Source organism: Homalodisca vitripennis, chromosome 2 (assembly GCF_021130785.1).
Source record: "Homalodisca vitripennis isolate AUS2020 chromosome 2, UT_GWSS_2.1, whole genome shotgun sequence".
NCBI classification, from domain to species: domain Eukaryota; kingdom Metazoa; phylum Arthropoda; class Insecta; order Hemiptera; family Cicadellidae; genus Homalodisca; species Homalodisca vitripennis.
The window spans coordinates 20,689,382-20,709,523 of NC_060208.1; the positions used below are offsets into that span (position 1 = coordinate 20,689,382).

The 20,142-nt window shown below is 34.6% G+C and overlaps 1 protein-coding gene across 1 annotated transcript; it reads left to right on the forward strand.

Moving 5' to 3' along the window:
* The first annotated feature begins 1,182 nt into the window (after positions 1-1,182).
* On the forward strand, positions 1,183-18,253 carry LOC124353656 (UMP-CMP kinase 2, mitochondrial-like). The gene is made up of 6 exons (XM_046803597.1): positions 1,183-1,383; positions 2,758-2,837; positions 3,642-3,783; positions 7,007-7,208; positions 11,366-11,545; positions 17,952-18,253. The coding sequence occupies exons 1-6, from the start codon at positions 1,308-1,310 to the stop codon at positions 18,124-18,126; spliced, it is 855 nt and encodes a 284-aa protein (XP_046659553.1). The 5' UTR covers positions 1,183-1,307; the 3' UTR covers positions 18,127-18,253.
* The last annotated feature ends 1,889 nt before the right edge of the window (positions 18,254-20,142 follow it).

A 20,142-nucleotide genomic window follows, 5' to 3' on the forward strand; every position in this document is an offset into this window, starting at 1 on the left:
GTTTGTTAACCCTAACAATCTAGGAGTCGAGAGCCAACTTTTATTGTTTAAGCACAACATGAAACCGATCTAGGAATTTAGGAAAGAAGGAATTGTGTTAGCCTATTCAGTGGTTTGTATCAATGACTCTCAGCTAAATTCCGTGGTTGGACATACACTACTATTGTCTATATTGAAATAAAGTTTCATGCAACGTTCAAGGTTTACAGATGAAATCTTTAACGAGATATCTTTCCACATAATACAATCACATTTTTGCTCAGTAAGTTATAGTTTTATAGCAGTGTTCAAATACAAGTTTCGTATCTAGGGTACTTCAAAGTAAGAGTAGGCTGATGTCAGTTAATGTCACCGAATTTTAACATTGACTCCATCCTATTATGTTTTCTTTTTACTATATAAATAAAAGTGTTACTGTACTTGTTAAAATTTCATATGATTTTACACAGTTTATTTACAAATTTATTTATAGCTCGTTTATAGCTTTTATCAAGATTACACCCAAAAGCAATGTAAAACAATTCGTTGACACTCAGTCAAATCCCAAGGAATGACTCGCATTATTATCGAGCTCAGTTTTTCACTCTATAGATACAATAAGAAAATCTGAACTCATGATCGAATTTTTTTAAAAGTTTTTTATTATTTTTAAGTAACACGACCCAAGACTCTAAGACCTCAATTTATTTGTAAATGATTTTATATATATATATATATATATATATATATTATATATATTTCACGTAATTTATAAACTATAAGCCACTTAAGACACCATTAATGTTTACACAATGTTCAATATAGCTTATTGTTTTAAGATGGCGGCTGATGAAACCCTTGTAAGGAAATTTTGTATGTAAGTAAACAGTACTCTTGTTCCATATACATAGCATAAACATTTTGTTAAGTTTTAAAATATATGTGTGTTCATGTCCATAGAATTGAACACGGAGGCTTGAAGTTCTGAAAAATAAAGGATATAACAAAGGAGCAATAGAAGAGAAATATTCAAAATTACTCTGCTCTTTTTAATGATGAAAACAAAAAATCACAGTGTGTTTAACAAAATAGCTCTGTAACTATCAATATCATCATTTTGACGAGCCACTGATGATTGCAGTAAACCAGTTGCTACTAACTGTGATTGTAAATGCGATAACAACACGAAGATGAAGACAACACTTCTTGATAGCAATATCGAGTAATCGTTATCGTGATTACTTAACTCTCTTCCAATCCAATTAGTATTGTTTACGATGCTTGAGAGATAGCACTGGTGTTACAACTTATGACGTGGTTTGCTTATTATGGTTTTAAAGAGGCTTTGCAAAAAGCTATGGTTGATTTTCCTGTTTCAATCGATCGCGATGGAAAAAGAAGACCGTAAGTATTGTTTTATTAATATACAGACACTGATCTGTAGTAGATAAGAAAGACGGAAATGAGTTATTGAAATAGAACGAAACTAATTCTAACTAAACCACATTTACAGATCTTACTTGACTATCCAATCTTTCAGGTAGTTTCTGATCTAATTAGATGTCTTATGTGAAAATATCTTGATGTATATAATTATTCCCATATTCTTCACGGATCTTTAAAGATAATCGAAATGAAACTTCTTCAATTGTTGACGAGTTCAATTTAATCATCGTTTTAACTTTAAATGCCTAATGGTTGCATATAATTTCAATAAGGTTGTCATTGAAGATTCATGGAACAAAATGTTATTCGGGGATAGTCCTAGGTGAAGGCATGGGAGCAAATAACACGTCAGAGTCGAATCAGTTTTCCCTCAACGTTTGTTGACATGGGCAATGAAGGGAAATAATTTTAACAAAGGATAGTCCTACATACATATGGGGATGGGATCTAAATGCACTAGTTTTCTGTAATGATTTGAACTTTAACCGTTTTATGAATCGGTTTAAATCTTGGAAAACACTTGTGTGAGAATTTTGTGTAACAATTTTTATTGAGAACAGTTATTGTCATTTGATTGAGGGGGAGGGGCTCCAGAACCAGAAACAGTAACTACACAACTACTCTGTTTTGAGTTATTAATGAATGAATTTTAGTCGTAATGAACATTAACAGTCTATTGGTGATATTGGGGGAGAATAGCCAGGTTTAAAACCGTATACTTCATTCAGAACAAATAATAAATGTATTGGTTTTTAACTAGCATAAAATTTTGTATCAAAATTTGTTTATCTATGAAAATTAATGATGGCTTTGAACGGAAGAAAGAGGATACTCCGGATATCCTAAGGTTCTTGAAGAGCTTGCCTTAGAAGAAGCTGTTAGAGACCAGAAAACTCGAAATCTGAAAGATCTCACAGGCACCAAAAACTACCACAGAGCTGAAGCTTCGAGATTCAGATATCTCCCATGGGTGGAATTACCAAAGACCGGGAAATTTTATAGATTGGTTATAAAAAGTACAGAAAGAGGGAGTTCCAAAAAGTAGAAGATCGCATGGGCCTATTTGTTATAAATTATTAGGTGTGGGGCCTGCGTTATCTTGAAACTTCGGTACTAGTTCCTATTAGCTGAATACCTTTGGGGTTTTAAAATTTTTCGAAACCAGGATTTGAGTGTTCTGAAGAAGAATTTCTTGAGCCGTTGTTCCAAAGTGTGACTGTAATACTGAAACAGTTCCATTGAAAGAAAATGCACGGTTTGGTTAATTTGTAAACTAATATTTTAGTACTTTCTTTTATCTTAGTTACCATAAAGTTTGTTTTTGTGATTTAGCGTCATCAAAGAGTGGAATGGCTGGATATGGAGTGTGGTACAGTGCAGATGATATCCTAGAAGTCTTCAACCGAAGAGAAGTAAGTTATAATAGTAATGGTATCTATAAACTTGATGACTGAATAATTTATGTAAACATAGGTTTTAATGTTTAAACTATTATGTTTGACTCACACACTCACTTAATAACGGAACACAAATCATTGATGTATATGAATCATTAAAATACCTCTGTGGTATGATAAATCTAACAAGTACTTCATTGTCACTCCTTATGCAGGTTTTATACACATATGAAAGTCGATTAAAATCAAATTTTATAACAGTTTGAAACAAGCAGGTTAAATTTAAACGTTTTAAATTTGAATCTGCAAAGCAAAATGGTTTTACAGTTGATTTAACCCTTTGAGCGCCAGATGTTTAATATAGCTGCATGTCGAAAAGTGACACGCAATTATTCCATTACCTTTCGTCTTTTTTACAAGCTATATTTTATAAGTCTTCTCAATTGTTTTTATTCTAATTGCTTTTCTTACAAGTTTGCTTTTAAAATATTAAAAAGTCGCCATTTTGAAACTGTTAATAATAGATTTTACATCTGAAATTAACATACCAAATAAGACGCACAAGCGTGCAATATTGCAAGGTCGTTTCTTAAAACCTTTCTGGATAATGATTTTAGAATTATAAACACAGACAGACGCTGAACTAAGCGAAATAGACCATACTATTATTAGAACTTTTTCGTTTATTTTCAGCTATTTAAACGTATCCCAAAATATTTCCCTACATTTTTAAAACATTCTGTGTGAGTGTGCATGGATATATTTCTAGGAGGAACTGTCCATTTAGGTTTTGTTCAAACATTGTACATTTATTTACAGTATATGCAGATGCCTGGAGTAAGGGCAGTGTTGTCCACATATGAAGATATCGTGGGTAAGCCGCCTCACAATCGCACATATTCTGACCCACCTGTGGAAAACAGATTCCCATTCATCGCAATTGAAGGAACCCACAGAGACAGTAAGTATATAGAGTATGTAAGTATATCATTGATTACATGATAGAATCCTGGAGGGGTTGTTTTTAGTAACGTCTTTAATTATTTAAGAGCTAATTTCCTGTGATAAGGTTTAAAAAATAAAACATGAATAAATGAATAAATGATTTATTCCACCAAACAATATCTAGAAATATTGCAAGTTTACACAATACTTGGGAATTAACCGACCACTGTTTCAAGTAGTGTGGCCGGTGATAACATAATGAAAAACATTATTATCAGCTACAGTCCAGAGTTCAAAATTATAAAACACCTGAGCCGGCTCTCTGTGACGTCTGTCAGACACAGCTGACCAACTTACACTGCACAATACATATTATACAAATGAAATCAATTCACTAAAGCATTTACTGTTTATTTTTATTACACATTTACTAATACTACACAATTTATGAAAAGGAAAAAGATTTTCTCGCTTACCAACTGTACACACAGACCAGGGAGAATACAATTTAAAAATAAATCAAATTCTGCTGAGTAAACAACCATATTTTTAATCTGTTACAAAATTTACTAATATTGCTTAAACTTTTTATTTCCAAAGGCAACTTATTAAATATATGTGGTCCGAGATAACAAAAAGAATGTTTAAAAAATGATTTGTTAACTTTAGGCATTCTGAAAATTCTACGGTAAATATTTCTTGTAGCGTATATCAAATCAATTGTTCCGTGGTTACCACATCTTGAATAAAAGAGTCTTAAAACTTTGAACACAAAAAGATGTTGAAGGGGCAAAATTCTTAACTCATAAAATATAGGGAAAAGAGCTATCCCTTCTATTTTTTTTTTGAAATTATTCTTAAAAAGTAGTTTTGAGTAACTCTTATCTTTTGAATTAGGTACTTAAATTTCCCGCCCCAGCAAACTAATCCGTATTGTAATCTGGAGTCAATTAATGCAAAATATAAACTTCTCAACAAATCTTTAGAACAAAAGTTTCGTAAAAAATAAAATTTCCTAATTGAAGATTTAAGTTTAGTCTGTAAAGTTGTTATGTGTTTACTCCAAGTAAGTTTACTGTCCAAAATTACGCCAAGATATTTGAAGTATGAGACTTTACTGATCGTTTCACAGTTGCAGTTAATTTCATTACAATTTAAAATGTGATATTTCATTTCTTTTTCAAAGTTAAAATTTTTGAAATCAAAATTGACATATTATACTAAAAAAAATAATAATTTAAATTTGACAAAATGAAACACAAATTTTGAAAGAGGAATCAAATTTTAAATGTACTGCAAATTTTAATGCAGTAAATTATAAGATTGAAAAAGATGCAATTTTAAGATAGAACGTGGTTATGTTATAAGAATTTTTTAATTATATCCAATGGTGACGGCACTTAGACCATTGCCATGAAAAATTATACGGTCCCAATCATCTGTGAGATAAGTTACGATCATTGGAAGAAAACTACATCTCGGCATCTATTTCAGTATCTTTGCTCCATGTTGTGAATTAAAGGATTACTACAGTTTTACTCCTCTTTTAATTTACCCTGATATACACTAGGAAACGTCCCACAGAAATTCTGAGGTTGCTTATATTATTTTGTAAAATCCCAATCACTGCACTCAATCCTGCTTCATTGCTCCACCAGGAATTCCATATTGCTTCCAAGTCACTGTGACCATTACCATCAATAATGGCATATTCCCTAGAATCTGTGATATAAGGTGTGGGTATTGTTGGGTGAAGCAAAAACTTTATCTAGGCAACTTATTCTATCTCGTTGCTCCAATACCGTGTATGTGTACTCCTCTAGGAGCGTTTTCTATAAACCCTGCTGTAGTCTTGGAAGCTTCCCAATGTTACTGTGAGATAACATATTCTGATTTGGAACATAAAATCTCCGCAATCAATATATACCGTTACTTCAAGGACGGTTTATATATATATATATATATATATATATATATATAAATATAGTACATATATATATATATATGTATTTTTGTATATATGTATATATTGTATATGTATTGTATTGTATATTGTATATATGTATATATTGTGTATACATATGTATGTATGTATGTTTATGTATAAATTGTACATATATATATATGTATGTGTATATATATACATATATATATATATATATATATATATACTCCAACAAGAACGTTGTCGTAGTAATTGCAATAAAACCATATCACCGAAAATTTTCTTGTCTGGCTCTTCCATAAGCTTTTATATGTAACATTTTCAAAGTTAATTCCTGGTTAGATACTTGTTCAATTCATAAAAAAATCTAAGTGGAACCAATCTGGGGAAAATTTTAGTTGAAGAAGTTTAATAAAAATCGGTTCAGTTGTTTCAGATAAATCGGTGGACATACATAAGAAAAGGGACATAGAAACAGATCTAATTACATAACTTCCTCCTTTTTAAAGTCTGTTAATTACAATGTTAAATAATAGTAATTAGTTTAGCAGTTCAGCAAAGGTATCGTGAATTCTTAAACATGTGTAAACACACACACACAACAACAACATGTATTTACGTTGAAGTTAAAAATTTTCGACTATAAAACGGAAATAAACAAGAGCTAAGACAATTTATCTCTCTCCTCTCTGCAAGTTGTTTCGCAAATCCTTGAAACTCCCTTCCCTGAATTAGATTTCGCTAGTTGACGAAATCAAAATCATACTGCTTGATAATGAATGAATGGCCAAATCTGAAAAAAGCAGGAAAATCTTCATGTATGTAGACAGTGATTGTGGGGGATAATTCGTGGATATGATGGTGGAAGGGGATAAGAAACTGAGAAAGAAATAGTGAGAGACGAAGTGAAAGGAAGAGGGTGTTTACGTTCTCACCTACGTGATGTAAGATAGGAGATGTAATGTATGAATTTTGCCGGATAATTAAAATATTTCAGTGATACAAAAGATCAGTAACACCGCGTTTCGAGATCTGCAATCTGATGTCTTCCTCAGGTGAACAACTTAACACAATCAAGGTTAATAAAGCAAATCATACCATAGCGTTTCGTAAAGTCAACAATCACGTGTGTCAACTCCATGCACACTAACTGTAAAAAATGCACTTTATAAAAACACTAATTATTAAAACTGAGCTAGAGAATAATTTCACAATAAATATGTACTAACCTACCAACCACAGTTAACTCTGAAAACGATTTCAGGTTACCTAATATAATCGAGATGATTCGCAGGTAGAATCATCATGGGCAAGGAGCTAGCCAACTACCTTCAAGCCACCTACCTCGGCAACCCTCCGAGGTCCATGGTTCCCCTACGCAAGATGTTTGACCGCGAGAAAGGAATGATACGGAAGGCCTATTTCTCCCTGTGCATGTATGTGGGAGGTCACCACGTACGAGAAACCTGGCTACGGGAGCCTGTCGTCACTACAGGGTAGATCAGGTTTAATTTGAGTACCTTTCAACTTAATGATTTATAACTTTCATAATTTTATTCCATTCATTTAATCTTAGTTTCTAGGCTATAGTTAAATAAATACACAGTCCGAGTCATTAATATTATTTATCCAGTTCACACCGTATAGAAACATTGATAATACAAATAAACTCTTGTAGTATTTCAGCCAATCTTCAGATAGTAGTATTCAGTAATTTTAATATAAAATTAATTACTTAAATATTTATAAAAAGTTACCAATGTATTTCATTGTCTGATAACACTTACTTCAATTAGCAACTATTGTAAATATAATGAAACTATTGATAATAAGTAAACTAAAAATAAAATAAAATAACCTAAATTTATATTACGATGCCAGACTAGCAGTAGTTGTAGTTCATATATTTTTGTATAATCTTGTTTTAGAATTAGTGTGAATACGATATTAGATGGGCAGGACTGATAACACGGTCAGTAGTAAGAAAGAAACGTTCCTGATCTGACTGTTGGACAGGTAGTTATTAAGCCAAACCACCTTGGGTTGGACAGGACTGATAAAAACTTTGAGTATTGAGGAAGGAACATTCCTGCTCAGACTGTTGGACAGGTACTAATTGAATCAAACCACCTTGGGATGGACAGGGCTGATAAGAACGGTGAGTAGTAAGGAAGGAGCATTCCTGATCTGACTGTTGGGACAGGTAGTTATTAAGCCAAACCACCTTGGGTTGACAGGACTGATAAAAACTTTGAGTATTGAGGAAGGAACATTCCTGCTTAGACTGTTGGACAGGTACTAATTGAATCAAACCACCTTGGGATGGACAGGGCTGATAAGAACGGTGAGTAGTAAGGAAGGAGCATTCCTGATCTGACTGTTGGACAGGTAGTTATTAAGCCAAACCACCTTGGGTTGGACAGGACTGATAAAAAACTTTGAGTATTGAGGAAGGAACAATTCCTGCTTAGACTGTTGGACAGGTACTAATTGAATCAAACCACCTTGGGATGGACAGGGCTGATAAGAACGGTGAGTAGCAGAAAGGAGCATTCCTGATCAGACTGTTGGACAGGTACTAATTGAATCAAACCACCTTGGGATGGACAGGGCTGATAAAAACGGTGAGTAGCAAGGAAAGGAGCATTCCTGAATCTGACTGTTGGACAGGTACTAATTGAATCAAACCACCTTGGGATGGACAGGGCTGATAAGAACGGTGAGTAGTAAGGAAGGAGCATTCCTGATCTGACTGTTGGACAGGTAGTTATTAAGCCAAACCACCTTGGGTTGGACAGGACTGATAAAAAACTTTGAGTATTGAGGAAGGAAAATTCCTGCTTAGACTGTTGGACAGGTACTAATTGAATCAAACCACCTTGGGATGGACAGGGCTGATAAGAACGGTGAGTAGCAGAAAGGAGCATTCCTGATCAGACTGTTGGACAGGTACTAATTGAATCAAACCACCTTGGGATGGACAGGGCTGATAAAAACGGTGGAGTAGCAAGGAAGGAGCATTCCTGATCAGACTGTTGGACAGGTACTAATTGAATCAAACCACCTTGGGATGGACAGGGCTGATAAAAAACGGTGAGTAGTAAGGAAGGATCATTCCTGATCTGACTGTTGGACAGGTACTAATTATTGAATCAAACCACCTTGGGATGGACAGGGCTGATAAGAACGGTGAGTAGCAAGGAAGGAGCATTCCTGATCTGACTGTTGACAGGTACTAATTGAATAAAACCACCTTGGGATGGACAGGGCTGATAAGAACGGTGAGTAGTAAGGAAGGAGCATTCCTGATCTGACTGTTGGACAGGTACTAATTGAATCAAACCACCTTGGGATGGACAGGGCTGATAAGAACGGTGAGTAGCAAGGAAGGAGCATTCCTGCTCAGACTGTTGGACAGGTACTAATTGAATCAAACCACCTTGGGATGGACAGGGCTGATAAGAAACGGTGAGTAGTAAGGAAGGAGCATTCCTGATCTGACTGTTGGACAGGTACTAATTGAATCAAACCACCTTGGGATGGACAGGGCTGATAAGAACGGTGAGTAGCAAGGAAGGAGCATTCCTGCTTAGACTGTTGGACAGGTACTAATTGAATCAAACCACCTTGGGATGGACAGGGCTGATAAGAACGGTGAGTAGCAGAAATGGAGCATTCCTGATCAGACTGTTGGACAGGTACTAATTGAATCAAACCACCTTGGGATGGACAGGGCTGATAAAAACGGTGAGTAGCAAGGAAGGAGCATTCCTGATCAGACTGTTGGACAGGTACTAATTGAATCAAACCACCTTGGGATGGACAGGGCTGATAAGAACGGTGAGTAGCAAGGAAGGAGCATTCCTGATCTGACTGTTGGACAGGTACTAATTGAATCAAACCACTTGGGATGGACAGGGCTGATAAGAACGGTGAGTAGCAAGGAAGGGCATTCCTGCTCAGACTGTTGGACAGGTACTAATTTAATCAAACCACCTTGGGATGGACAGGGCTGATAAAAACGGTGAGTAGCAAGGAAGGAGCATTCCTGATCAGACTGTTGGACAGGTACTAATTGAATCAAACCACCTTGGGATGGGACAGGGCTAATAAGAACGGTGAGTAGCAAGGAAGGAGCATTCCTGCTCAGACTGTTGGGACAGGTACTAATTGAATCAAACCACCTTGGGATGGACAGGGCTGATAAGAACGGTGAGTAGCAGAAAGGAGCATTCCTGATCTGACTGTTGGACAGGTAGTTATTAAGCCAAACCACCTTGGTTGGACAGGACTGATAAAAAACTTTGAGTATTGAGGAAGGAAAATTCCTGCTTAGACTGTTGGACAGGTACTAATGAATCAAACCACCTTGGGATGGACAGGGCTGATAAGAACGGTGAGTAGCAGAAAGGAGCATTCCTGATCAGACTGTTGGACAGGTACTAATTGAATCAAACCACCTTGGGATGGACAGGGCTGATAAAAACGGTGAGTAGCAAGGAAGGAGCATTCCTGATCTGACTGTTGGACAGGTACTAATTGAATCAAACCACCTTGGGGGATGGACAGGGCTGATAAAAAACGGTGAGTAGCAAGGAAGGAGCATTCCTGATCAGACTGTTGACAGGTACTAATTGAATCAAACCACCTTGGGATGGACAGGGCTGATAAGAACGGTGAGTAGCAAGGAAGGGAGCATTCCTGCTCAGACTGTTGGACAGGTACTAATTGAATCAAACCACCTTGGGATGGACAGGGCTGATAAGAACGGTGAGTAGCAGAAAGGAGCATTCCTGATCTGACTGTTGGACAGGTAGTTATTAAGCCAAACCACCTTGAGTTGGCCAGGACTGATAAAAACTTTGAGTATTGAGGAAGGAAGAAAATTCCTGCTTAGACTGTTGGACAGGTACTAATTGAATCAAACCACCTTGGGATGGACAGGGCTGATAAGAACGGTGAGTAGCAGAAAGGAGCATTCCTGATCAGACTGTTGGACAGGTACTAATTGAATCAAACCACCTTGGGATGGACAGGGCTGATAAAAACGGTGAGTAGCAAGGAAGGAGCATTCCTGATCAGACTGTTGGACAGGTACTATTGAATCAAACCACCTTGGGATGGACAGGGCTGATAAGAACGGTGAGTAGCAAGGAAGGAGCATTCCTGATCTGACTGTTGGACAGGTACTAATTTGAATCAAACCACCTTGGGATGGACAGGGCTGATAAGAACGGTGAGTAGCAAGGAAGGAGCATTCCTGATCTGACTGTTGGACAGGTACTAATTGAATCAAACCACCTTGGGATGGACAGGGCTGATAAAAACGGTGAGTAGCAAGGAAGGAGCATTCCTGATCAGACTGTTTGGACAGGTACTAATTGAATCAAACCACCTTGGGATGGACAGGGGCTGATAAGAACGGTGAGTAGCAAGGAAGGAGCATTCCTGCTCAGACTGTTGGACAGGTACTAATTGAATCAAACCACCTTGGGATGGACAGGGCTGATAAGAACGGTGAGTAGCAGAAAGGAGCATTCCTGATCTGACTGTTGGATAGGTAGTTATTAAGCCAAACCACCTTGTATTGGACAGGACTGATAAAAACTGTTTGTAGCAAGGAACAAACGTTATTAATCTGACTGTTGGACAGGTACTGGTTGGACCAGGCCGCCTTCTCGATCGCCCAGAGGTTCACCTTAGAAACCCTTCCACCTCCTGGGTCCCCAGTATATCAGTGGCCAGACGACCTGGTGCGTCCTGACGTCGCCTTCTTTCTCAACATCCCCCAGCTCAAGTGGGGCGACCGCCCTGTTAATATGTTCCGACCCAAGTGAGTAGTATTCAGAAGTTGAAAACTAATAAATCATAATACTTTCAGTCCCATGTGAGCTATTTTGATACATTAAAGCATAGACAGAAAGTGGCAGAATATTGAGCTATCTATATGCTAGACACGTCAAGCTTTATAATGATTAGAAATAAGTTCTTAGCTCAAAGATTATGTTTATTATTCCTTTTAGCTCCCTTATTAGTTGTATAATCAGTATGAGTCAGGGATACAAATGGGCTGAGTATAAAACGTTGATATCTATATCACCAGCCCATTTGTATCAGTTTTATACGCAAAGGTATCAACGAACAAATTTAAATATGTCTTTTTATTACATTTTCTAAACAAGACAGCATTATTAACTCCAATTAATTATATCAAAACATGCCTAAAACGTAAGCCTACTTTATTATATGTTGGGCGGTACATCTACCTCTTTAAGTGCCTAGTATCTCATGTTGGTTGTGGTACTAAGGTCAGCTTCCAAAGTTTGTGTATTGCTGTCAGCAATGTTCCACTTTACTAGTAAGCCCCTTTAAAGGCTAGATTGATGAATAAAAAGTATTCTTGTACACTGTATGGACTTGACAAGTCAATTAGAAAGCCGAAAATAATTAATGTTTCAAGCATTACAGTGCTGCCCACTTTCACAATATGTATCCCACCGTTGCTATTTGATCCAAAGCTATCAAGTGCACAATTTGTTTCAAACACTTGAGTTGGTGGGATTTAGAGTGTTAAAAAGGAGTTGCTAGCCTAGACATAAGGGCGTGCAACCCCTGCTTGCTTTGACAAGAGAGGTTGGTACAGAGGTGGCCTCTGCAACTTCCAAAGGGACATAACTGAGATTAATGCCCAAAATACTTTTTTATGGACCTCTACAGCCGCCTCCAGGCGGCTCTCACCCCCAACCTCACCCCGGGAGCTGCGGAAAGGTCATTTTGGGACCAAGTGCAATTTCTCAGCTTCTTGTCCCAAAAGAATAAAAATTCCAAAATGGCAGCGATGCAACCGAATTGGGATAGTTCCTCATGTGTGGGTTGGTTAGTTCTGCAGATTCGAGAAATTCCGGACTGTACCCGAAAATCTATTCATCGGAAGATCTTTTACGATTTAAATCTTTAACACTGAACCGTTCATCAGGTTACTTCAGTCTATGCTCTGATGATTAGCGTGCAAAAAGGTGGTTATTAAACCGGGATTCGAACTTGTGGCCCTAAAGTGACAGTCTGAGACGCCAATCTCTCAGCTACCAGGGATGGAGGGAGACAGATGGATAGTGTCACAGTCAGCGCTAGAGAGTGTCAGAGTGACAATTGACAGACATGAGCCATTACCAGTGATAATTTCTGCATGATAAGGGTTGAACTCATATTGAGTAGGAAACCTAGTCCTTCTGGACTCAATTGAGGCCTCGGGGAAGAAAAGCAAGAAGAATATTTGAAAACTAACCTTGCTTTAAAACAGTGAAGAGTTGAACTTTTAACGAAACATTCAATTGATCTGTAGTAGACATTGATCTGGTCCCTAACTAGGTCCCTAACAGCCTTTCGCTTTATTTCGTTTCAGCATACTCTGAGCTCTGATTTTAAGAATCGAACAATAGTAATCGTTATTTATTGCATTTAATTATGTAAATAACTGGGGCCGCGTCTAAACTAAACAATACCATGAATTAATTATTTGTAGAAATTGGCGAAACATACCTGTATTAAAAACAAGGTAACTCAGATTGTTAGACAATTGTCACTTTAAACAATCGTTCCAATACTTATTTTTCAGACCCCAGGGGTTGTCCGCTGCAGCATGTGTATTAAAAGCTTAAATGTTCCAAAACAATCTTCAATATCGTGTAAAATAAATATAAGTGTTTAGTGCAACATGTTTTTTTTTTAATTTTTAAAAAATTTTCTTGTAAGTGTTGTGAATCAGAATCAATCTTATTCTTGTAACTAGGAGGTGGCAAATCATAATTTTTAATACGATTATCTTGCAGTGTACAGAATCCTAGTTATACTCCAAAATTAGTTTCATAACACTATTCACAAAACTAATACATACTTCTTGGCTATAAAATTCAATAACCTGTATTTCTTTAACTTTTATCAACTCCCACATATTTTTTTGTGGTATGTTTTAGTAGTTTTCACAAAAAACAGTTTTTTTAGATGTTTTCACAGTTTTCACTTCCAAGACATCGCCGATTTTGAGATTTATGTCTCTCACACTTGTAAGTAATTTTAACATCTACATAATGAAGCATTCAATTACAAACATATTGGAAAACGGGATTTAACCTTTAAATAAACTAACACTCGTAAAATTTATTAGTAACTGTAATATACAGTATAAACATAATTGTGTCAAATTTTAGAGCTTTATATTTTACACCTTCTAAAATTCAAGTATCTTAGTTTTTTAATTGTATTCTTCTTATATGGACTTATTAAAGATCTGCATTTATTAGGTTCATATAGAATAAAGCATCATGCTGCAAATACATACTCAGTAAAATAATAGATTTAAGTATATTTGTTTATTTAAGCACTCATATATTATGTATAAATACAATAAAGGAAGCTACAACAGATCAAATATACAATGTGCATATAATTATAACAAACATACTCATATTCACACACTCATGTAAACTGTGTTGTATAAATAATACAAAGAAGAAAACTATAACAAGGCACATAAATATAAAAAAATATTCACATACAAACTCATACATTATATTAACACAATAAAAACAGTATTAAAAAATAGAAAAAATACATGCATAAATGCAAAAAAATATATTGTTTAAAATAAACTTGATGGTTATATACAGTATTTTATAACCAATTATAAAAAAATATCCTTAAACAGAATCGCTTCTATATTTATATTATTTTGAGAAAACCCATTAATTTACATGAATTTTAGGTTTTAAAGGTGCTAAAACACGGAACATACTAATAATACATTTTTTAGTTGATTCGTAAAATGTGGCCTTCATTGTTTAAATTCCCTATCTAAACAAAATAAATGCTATTTTATACCTTTTTGTTGTTGCTTAGGGATGAGTAACCCAAATGATTGGACGTGATATTTTGTATACATAAAACACAAATAAACAAAGATGTATGGAATATGCAAGCAAAGTATCATAACGTTATTTAGTGTAAATTACATGAAGTTAAAAACTAGACCAAAGATTGGTCATATCTGCCAATTAAATATGTAGATCCTAAGAAATTTTGGGATATTTTGAATTCTACATCCAATACGTGTCAAAAACGTTTCAATGCTATGTCTTGAATTAGCGGCCATTTTGTACTTTTTACTAATAAAGCAAGGTAGGAATACGTACACCACGTGTTACGGTAAGTTCCGATATAAGTTCCGATGTAAGTTCCGGTGAATTAAGGAGAGTACTTACAACGAATAGTGCGCTGAAATAATATAATATAGTCGCCGGCTTTTACCATTGACATTCTATATTAATTTTTTTTTTTTTCAAAACTCTAAAAGTCACTAAAAGATAATGTTATAGGTGTTGAGGTAGACACATACAGGGTTCGCCAAGGTTTCATGCCATAGTATACATGCATATAGTATATTTTATTCTTGATATGTCGCGCAGACAGATAGACAATCCTACAACAAATAATACTTTACATCCTTCCTATATAGAAAAGAAAATACGTTTCAATCTATTCAGGCTTCAATAATTATCAGCCAAAATCTATATTTGGATGTTTAACATCAAAGAACGCATTCTTGTCTATGTAAAAATTGAGTTTCATGCAAAATTTAAAGTCTACAGAATGAAATCTTCCTAGATCTGCGAGATATTTTGCCACATGATACAGTCACATTTTTGTTCATTAAATTAGGTTTCATAGAAGTGTTTAAAAAATGTAAGTTCCGGTGAATTAAGGAGAGTACTACAACGAATAGTGCGCTGAAATAATATAATGTAGTCGCCGGCTTTTACCATTGCCATTCAATATATTAATTTTTCTTTTTAATCAACATACAAAGTCACTAAAAGATAATGTTATAGGTGTTGAGGTAGACACATACTAATATCTTATAAGAGTGGACTCAGATTGCTTACAAACTTAAGTACTCTGATATTTTCTCGTTGCCATCTTGGTTACACGTAAGACAAATGTAAAAACGTTACAAATCGTTAACGCCAACCAAATCTCTCCACAGATAAACAGACAGACAGAATTTATTACATTTTCCAGCCCCTCAAGTAATAGGCTTCGCTGACGCTCAGCCCTTTATATTTTTGAACCAATACAACAATTTTAAACACACTTGTCCAATTTTTTATCACTCAAATAGATATTGTAGGAAAAATTTTTGTATTTTGTAAATCCGTTTTAAAATATCGACCATACAATTAAAGTTTAGAGAACTTGAAACAGACGAAACCATTTCAGATTTGTTATGTTTGATTTTTTATAGTTCGTCAGGAATGACAAAGTGTGCAATATTTAACAATAAATTCATTGATACAAAACCATCTCAATAAAGATTGAGATCCCGTTAGGGAGATGTACACGCAGTTCATCAAAGATAAAAATTGGCTTACATTGAAGGTGGAGAATGTAGAGCAACTATTGAATGAGAGATTCATCCGATAGTTCAGCCTTCGGTAGTGAGGTCATGACCTGATAGATATCTTCTGTTGATGACCAGGTTAGAGCAATGATGCAAAGCCAGCTCAGTTTGGCAGTCAGAAATGAGAAAATGGTTTGGCTGTCACCTGCAAGTGGCTAGATATCATCTGTTGATGACCAGTGTAGAGCAATGATGCAAAGCCAGCTCAGTTTGGCAGTCAGAAATGAGAAAATGGTTTGGCTGTCACCTGCAAGTGGCTAGATATCATCTGTTGATGACCAGTGTAGAGCAATGATGCAAAGCCAGCTCAGTTTGGCAGTCATAAACGAGGAAATGGTTTGGCTGTCACATTTTCTAAAACTGCGTGGTCTCCTCTTTAATTTGATATATAATATGTTAGGTTAAAACGATGTCTTCATAATTTAAAACAATTTTAAATCACAAAAAAACGGCCAGTATACTGAGTAAATTCGATGTTATAGGCTTAGGGTTCAATGTGATACTAATCACTAAAAGTCATCACAGTTCTATTCACTCGTACACTACTGATTGCATTTTGTTGACTGATTGTAATAGATTCAAAAACGTAGCTTTACAGCGAATTAATCTCTGCAATCAGCAGAGAAGAGGCTATGATGAGAATTCACTGAGAAATCATAATTATGTATTGTTTACTTGTTATTTATTTCATTTCCAATGTGTTTTACAGTTCAGGCATGGTTGTAAATTGTGGTTTGTTGTGACATGAATTCTTCATTAGAATAAAGTAAAATGTCCAATGTTATTAGAAAGTACATTTAAAAATTTAAGTTTAACGTTAGGATGACATTATTTTTACCTATGCGTTATAATTTCTGAAACAATATAACAACTATCAGTAAATGATACAGTTTACCTGAAACTGTGATTATACATACATATTTTTTAGATTTTGTTGATTCGTTTCCGAATACCGGCCTTACTTACAGTAAGATAAAAATAGCTAGGAATAATAATTTATTTTAAAATAAATCCATTGATACTAAAACTCTGAATTTAAATTGATGTTTCGGAAGATGTAAGTTATTTAATAAAATTTGGGAGCAGTGCGGCAAACAAAGCTTTTTGTTTTCAATGGTTATTTTATAAATTTTAAACTTATAATTTTGTGACTAACTCAACTAGAGGCCAATAGTGACGATCGCCATTTACAATTGGCCTCTGGCCAGTTCTATGTGGTTGGTCGGTGAGTGCAGACCTATTGTGACCTGTATTCTGTTGTTCAGTTTTGATAATTAATGACATTTGATAAGTAATGATAATTACTTAATTAATAACTTAGTTATTATTAAGTGCATTTGTGGAGTTAGTGAGCATGCAAAAGACAACAACATTGCTGTTGTGGTTCCTGGCTTATGCATGTCATAACGCTCTGGTATGTTTGGTTTACTTTAACCTAGGTAGTTTTAGATAAATCATTCACCTGAGGAAGAGATGAGATTGCAGATCTCGAAATGTAGTGTTTCTGATTGTATTGCATTTCTGAACAATGACAAAAGTAGGACATTGTTCATAAAATATAATTTAACAAGTAAAATATATAAAATAGCAGCTAACGACAAAACTAAATGGAATCAAAGAATAATTCCATGGCTTTTTCATATAAATTTATTTGGCATATAAAATTTCTAAGTTGTTCCATCACTTTTTGCAATACTCCAAACAGACAAAATAATCATAATTTATGAGAGGTAAGCTAAATTTGAACTTATTTACATAAAACTCACTCAAAACTATTATTTTACAGACTTGCAGAAGTCTACAGTAGAATAAAAGGAGTGAGAATTATCGAAATAAATCAAACTGGAACCTACAGGAAGATCTTCGCCATCATGAGGTCACGACTTCATAAGATGTTCAAACCTTTGTTCCGACAAACAAAGCAACAAGAAATAGAAGAGGAAGAGAAAGGACTTGGGTAAAAATAACTATTATGATAGTAGTTACGATAGCAGATAAATGTTATTCTAATCTCTGTAAATATATTTTGTACGTATCATAATATATAAAAATAAATATTTTCTTAGGTTAAACCTTTTAAATAGGAAATATTGTTTACTGCTGTTTTATACCTTTTGCATAATGTTTTTTTTTACTTTTCCTTTTTGTTGCTTCGTTTCAATCTTATGGCTCATTTGTGGACTGTTGATATTATGTGTACAATATGTAAAATGACTGTTTTGTGACAGGTTGGTACAACTCAAACTTTGTTAGTAGACACAAAAAAGTAAGAGAATATTCATGTGAACATAATGTCATGTTCCGTTTAGTTTAGTGTCCGTCTATTCATGTGTGTTTTATTTTTCAAACCACATCTCGGTTTATGGGTACATTTTTAAAAATTATGATTTATCTTAAGACATTCAAAGAAATATCAACTAATATTAAATTCAATATATTTTGAGCCATTTGAAAACGGTGGTATATGCAAGTTTTCAAAATCACTTATCTGGAAACCATTATTCCTACAAAACTTGTATAAGATAAGTGGTTTGTTGTGCATTTAATATCAAATCCAACGGTATCCAGTTGTTCTGAATTGGGTGAAAAATTAAAGAGTTGCGGTTATTTTAGTCGTAGGGTCTATCTGAAAACTAAATTTCCCTGTGGATAAAAATTAAAATTTAATTAAAGACAGGTGTTAATGGTAAAAGCAATAATTAAATAACTAGCACTTTGGGCCTAAAAATACACTTTCCACCCATGAGAAGGAATATATACCTAATCACTAACATTTTAAACAAAGCTACATATGTACAGACCGACAGTAAATAATACGAGTACATAATATTCATAATATTAATCTGATCAATTTTGACGTGACAACGTCTTAAATTAGGTTGCGGCTCGGAGTCACTCATGAAAAAGTGTAACGCCCGGTAACGTTACGATGCCCGTCCAGTGGGTCCGCCGCACGGGATCCGCACGGGATAAAGCAGATAACTGTGGGTCCGCCGCACGGGATAAAGCAGATAACTAAGTTTATTCGTGAAAATGTGGAGTGCTTAGATTCGTCATTTACAACAACTACAACAATAAAGGTAAATAATTGTACACTGATATTTCATTATCGTAAACTATGATTGATTGATTAATTGTTAGATTGACACAAAAGTTGAGAAACTGAGTTTATAGGTTATGTCATACTATTGACAAATGTTGATAGTGTTAAGTAAATTATTAATTTTAAATCACTCTGCAATCCATCGTAATTCAGTCGATTGAGAAGAAACAGCGCGTATTGTTAGTCAAACATTTAAAATAACAAATTATAACCTCTAACCTGTCATAACAGTGCGACCAAACAAACGAACTAAACCGACCAATCACCACGCGCGGAGTTAGAATTTAAACTGTGTTTAGCAAGAATTTCAAATTCCAATTTTAGTAAATGTTTTATTCAACTTTACCATTTACAATAACAAATTTTAATTAATTTCAAATTATGTACAATGTTTTAGTAAACAAAATATATTTCTATAGTTAAAATTTGTGCAATTCTTATTTCAATTCAATTCCTTGTTCCTATTGTGCAATTTAATAATATTCATATCAATAAATATTCTACCGAGAAAAAGACGTTGTCACGTAAAATCTTCGCCCGTAAAAACCGACTTTACAGGCAACCATATTTTTTTTTTTTACTTGTTATTCTGTGCTACTATAATTTTCAGAAGTTCATATTAACTAACAGCAAATATTGAAACAATATAAATCGTATTAGACATATTACACTATACAATAACTTCAGTTTGTTAATAACTTTAGACAGAATTCGCACCTAAGTACGATCAAGACAATTTGAATACGATAAATCGGGCTCGTGAATTTTAGGAACAGCTAATTTGATGATCGACTCAAGACTAATGTCAATAAATCAAAATTTATTTTTTGTATCTAAAATGTTTGTGATTTTGGTCACCGAAGTATACATTTTA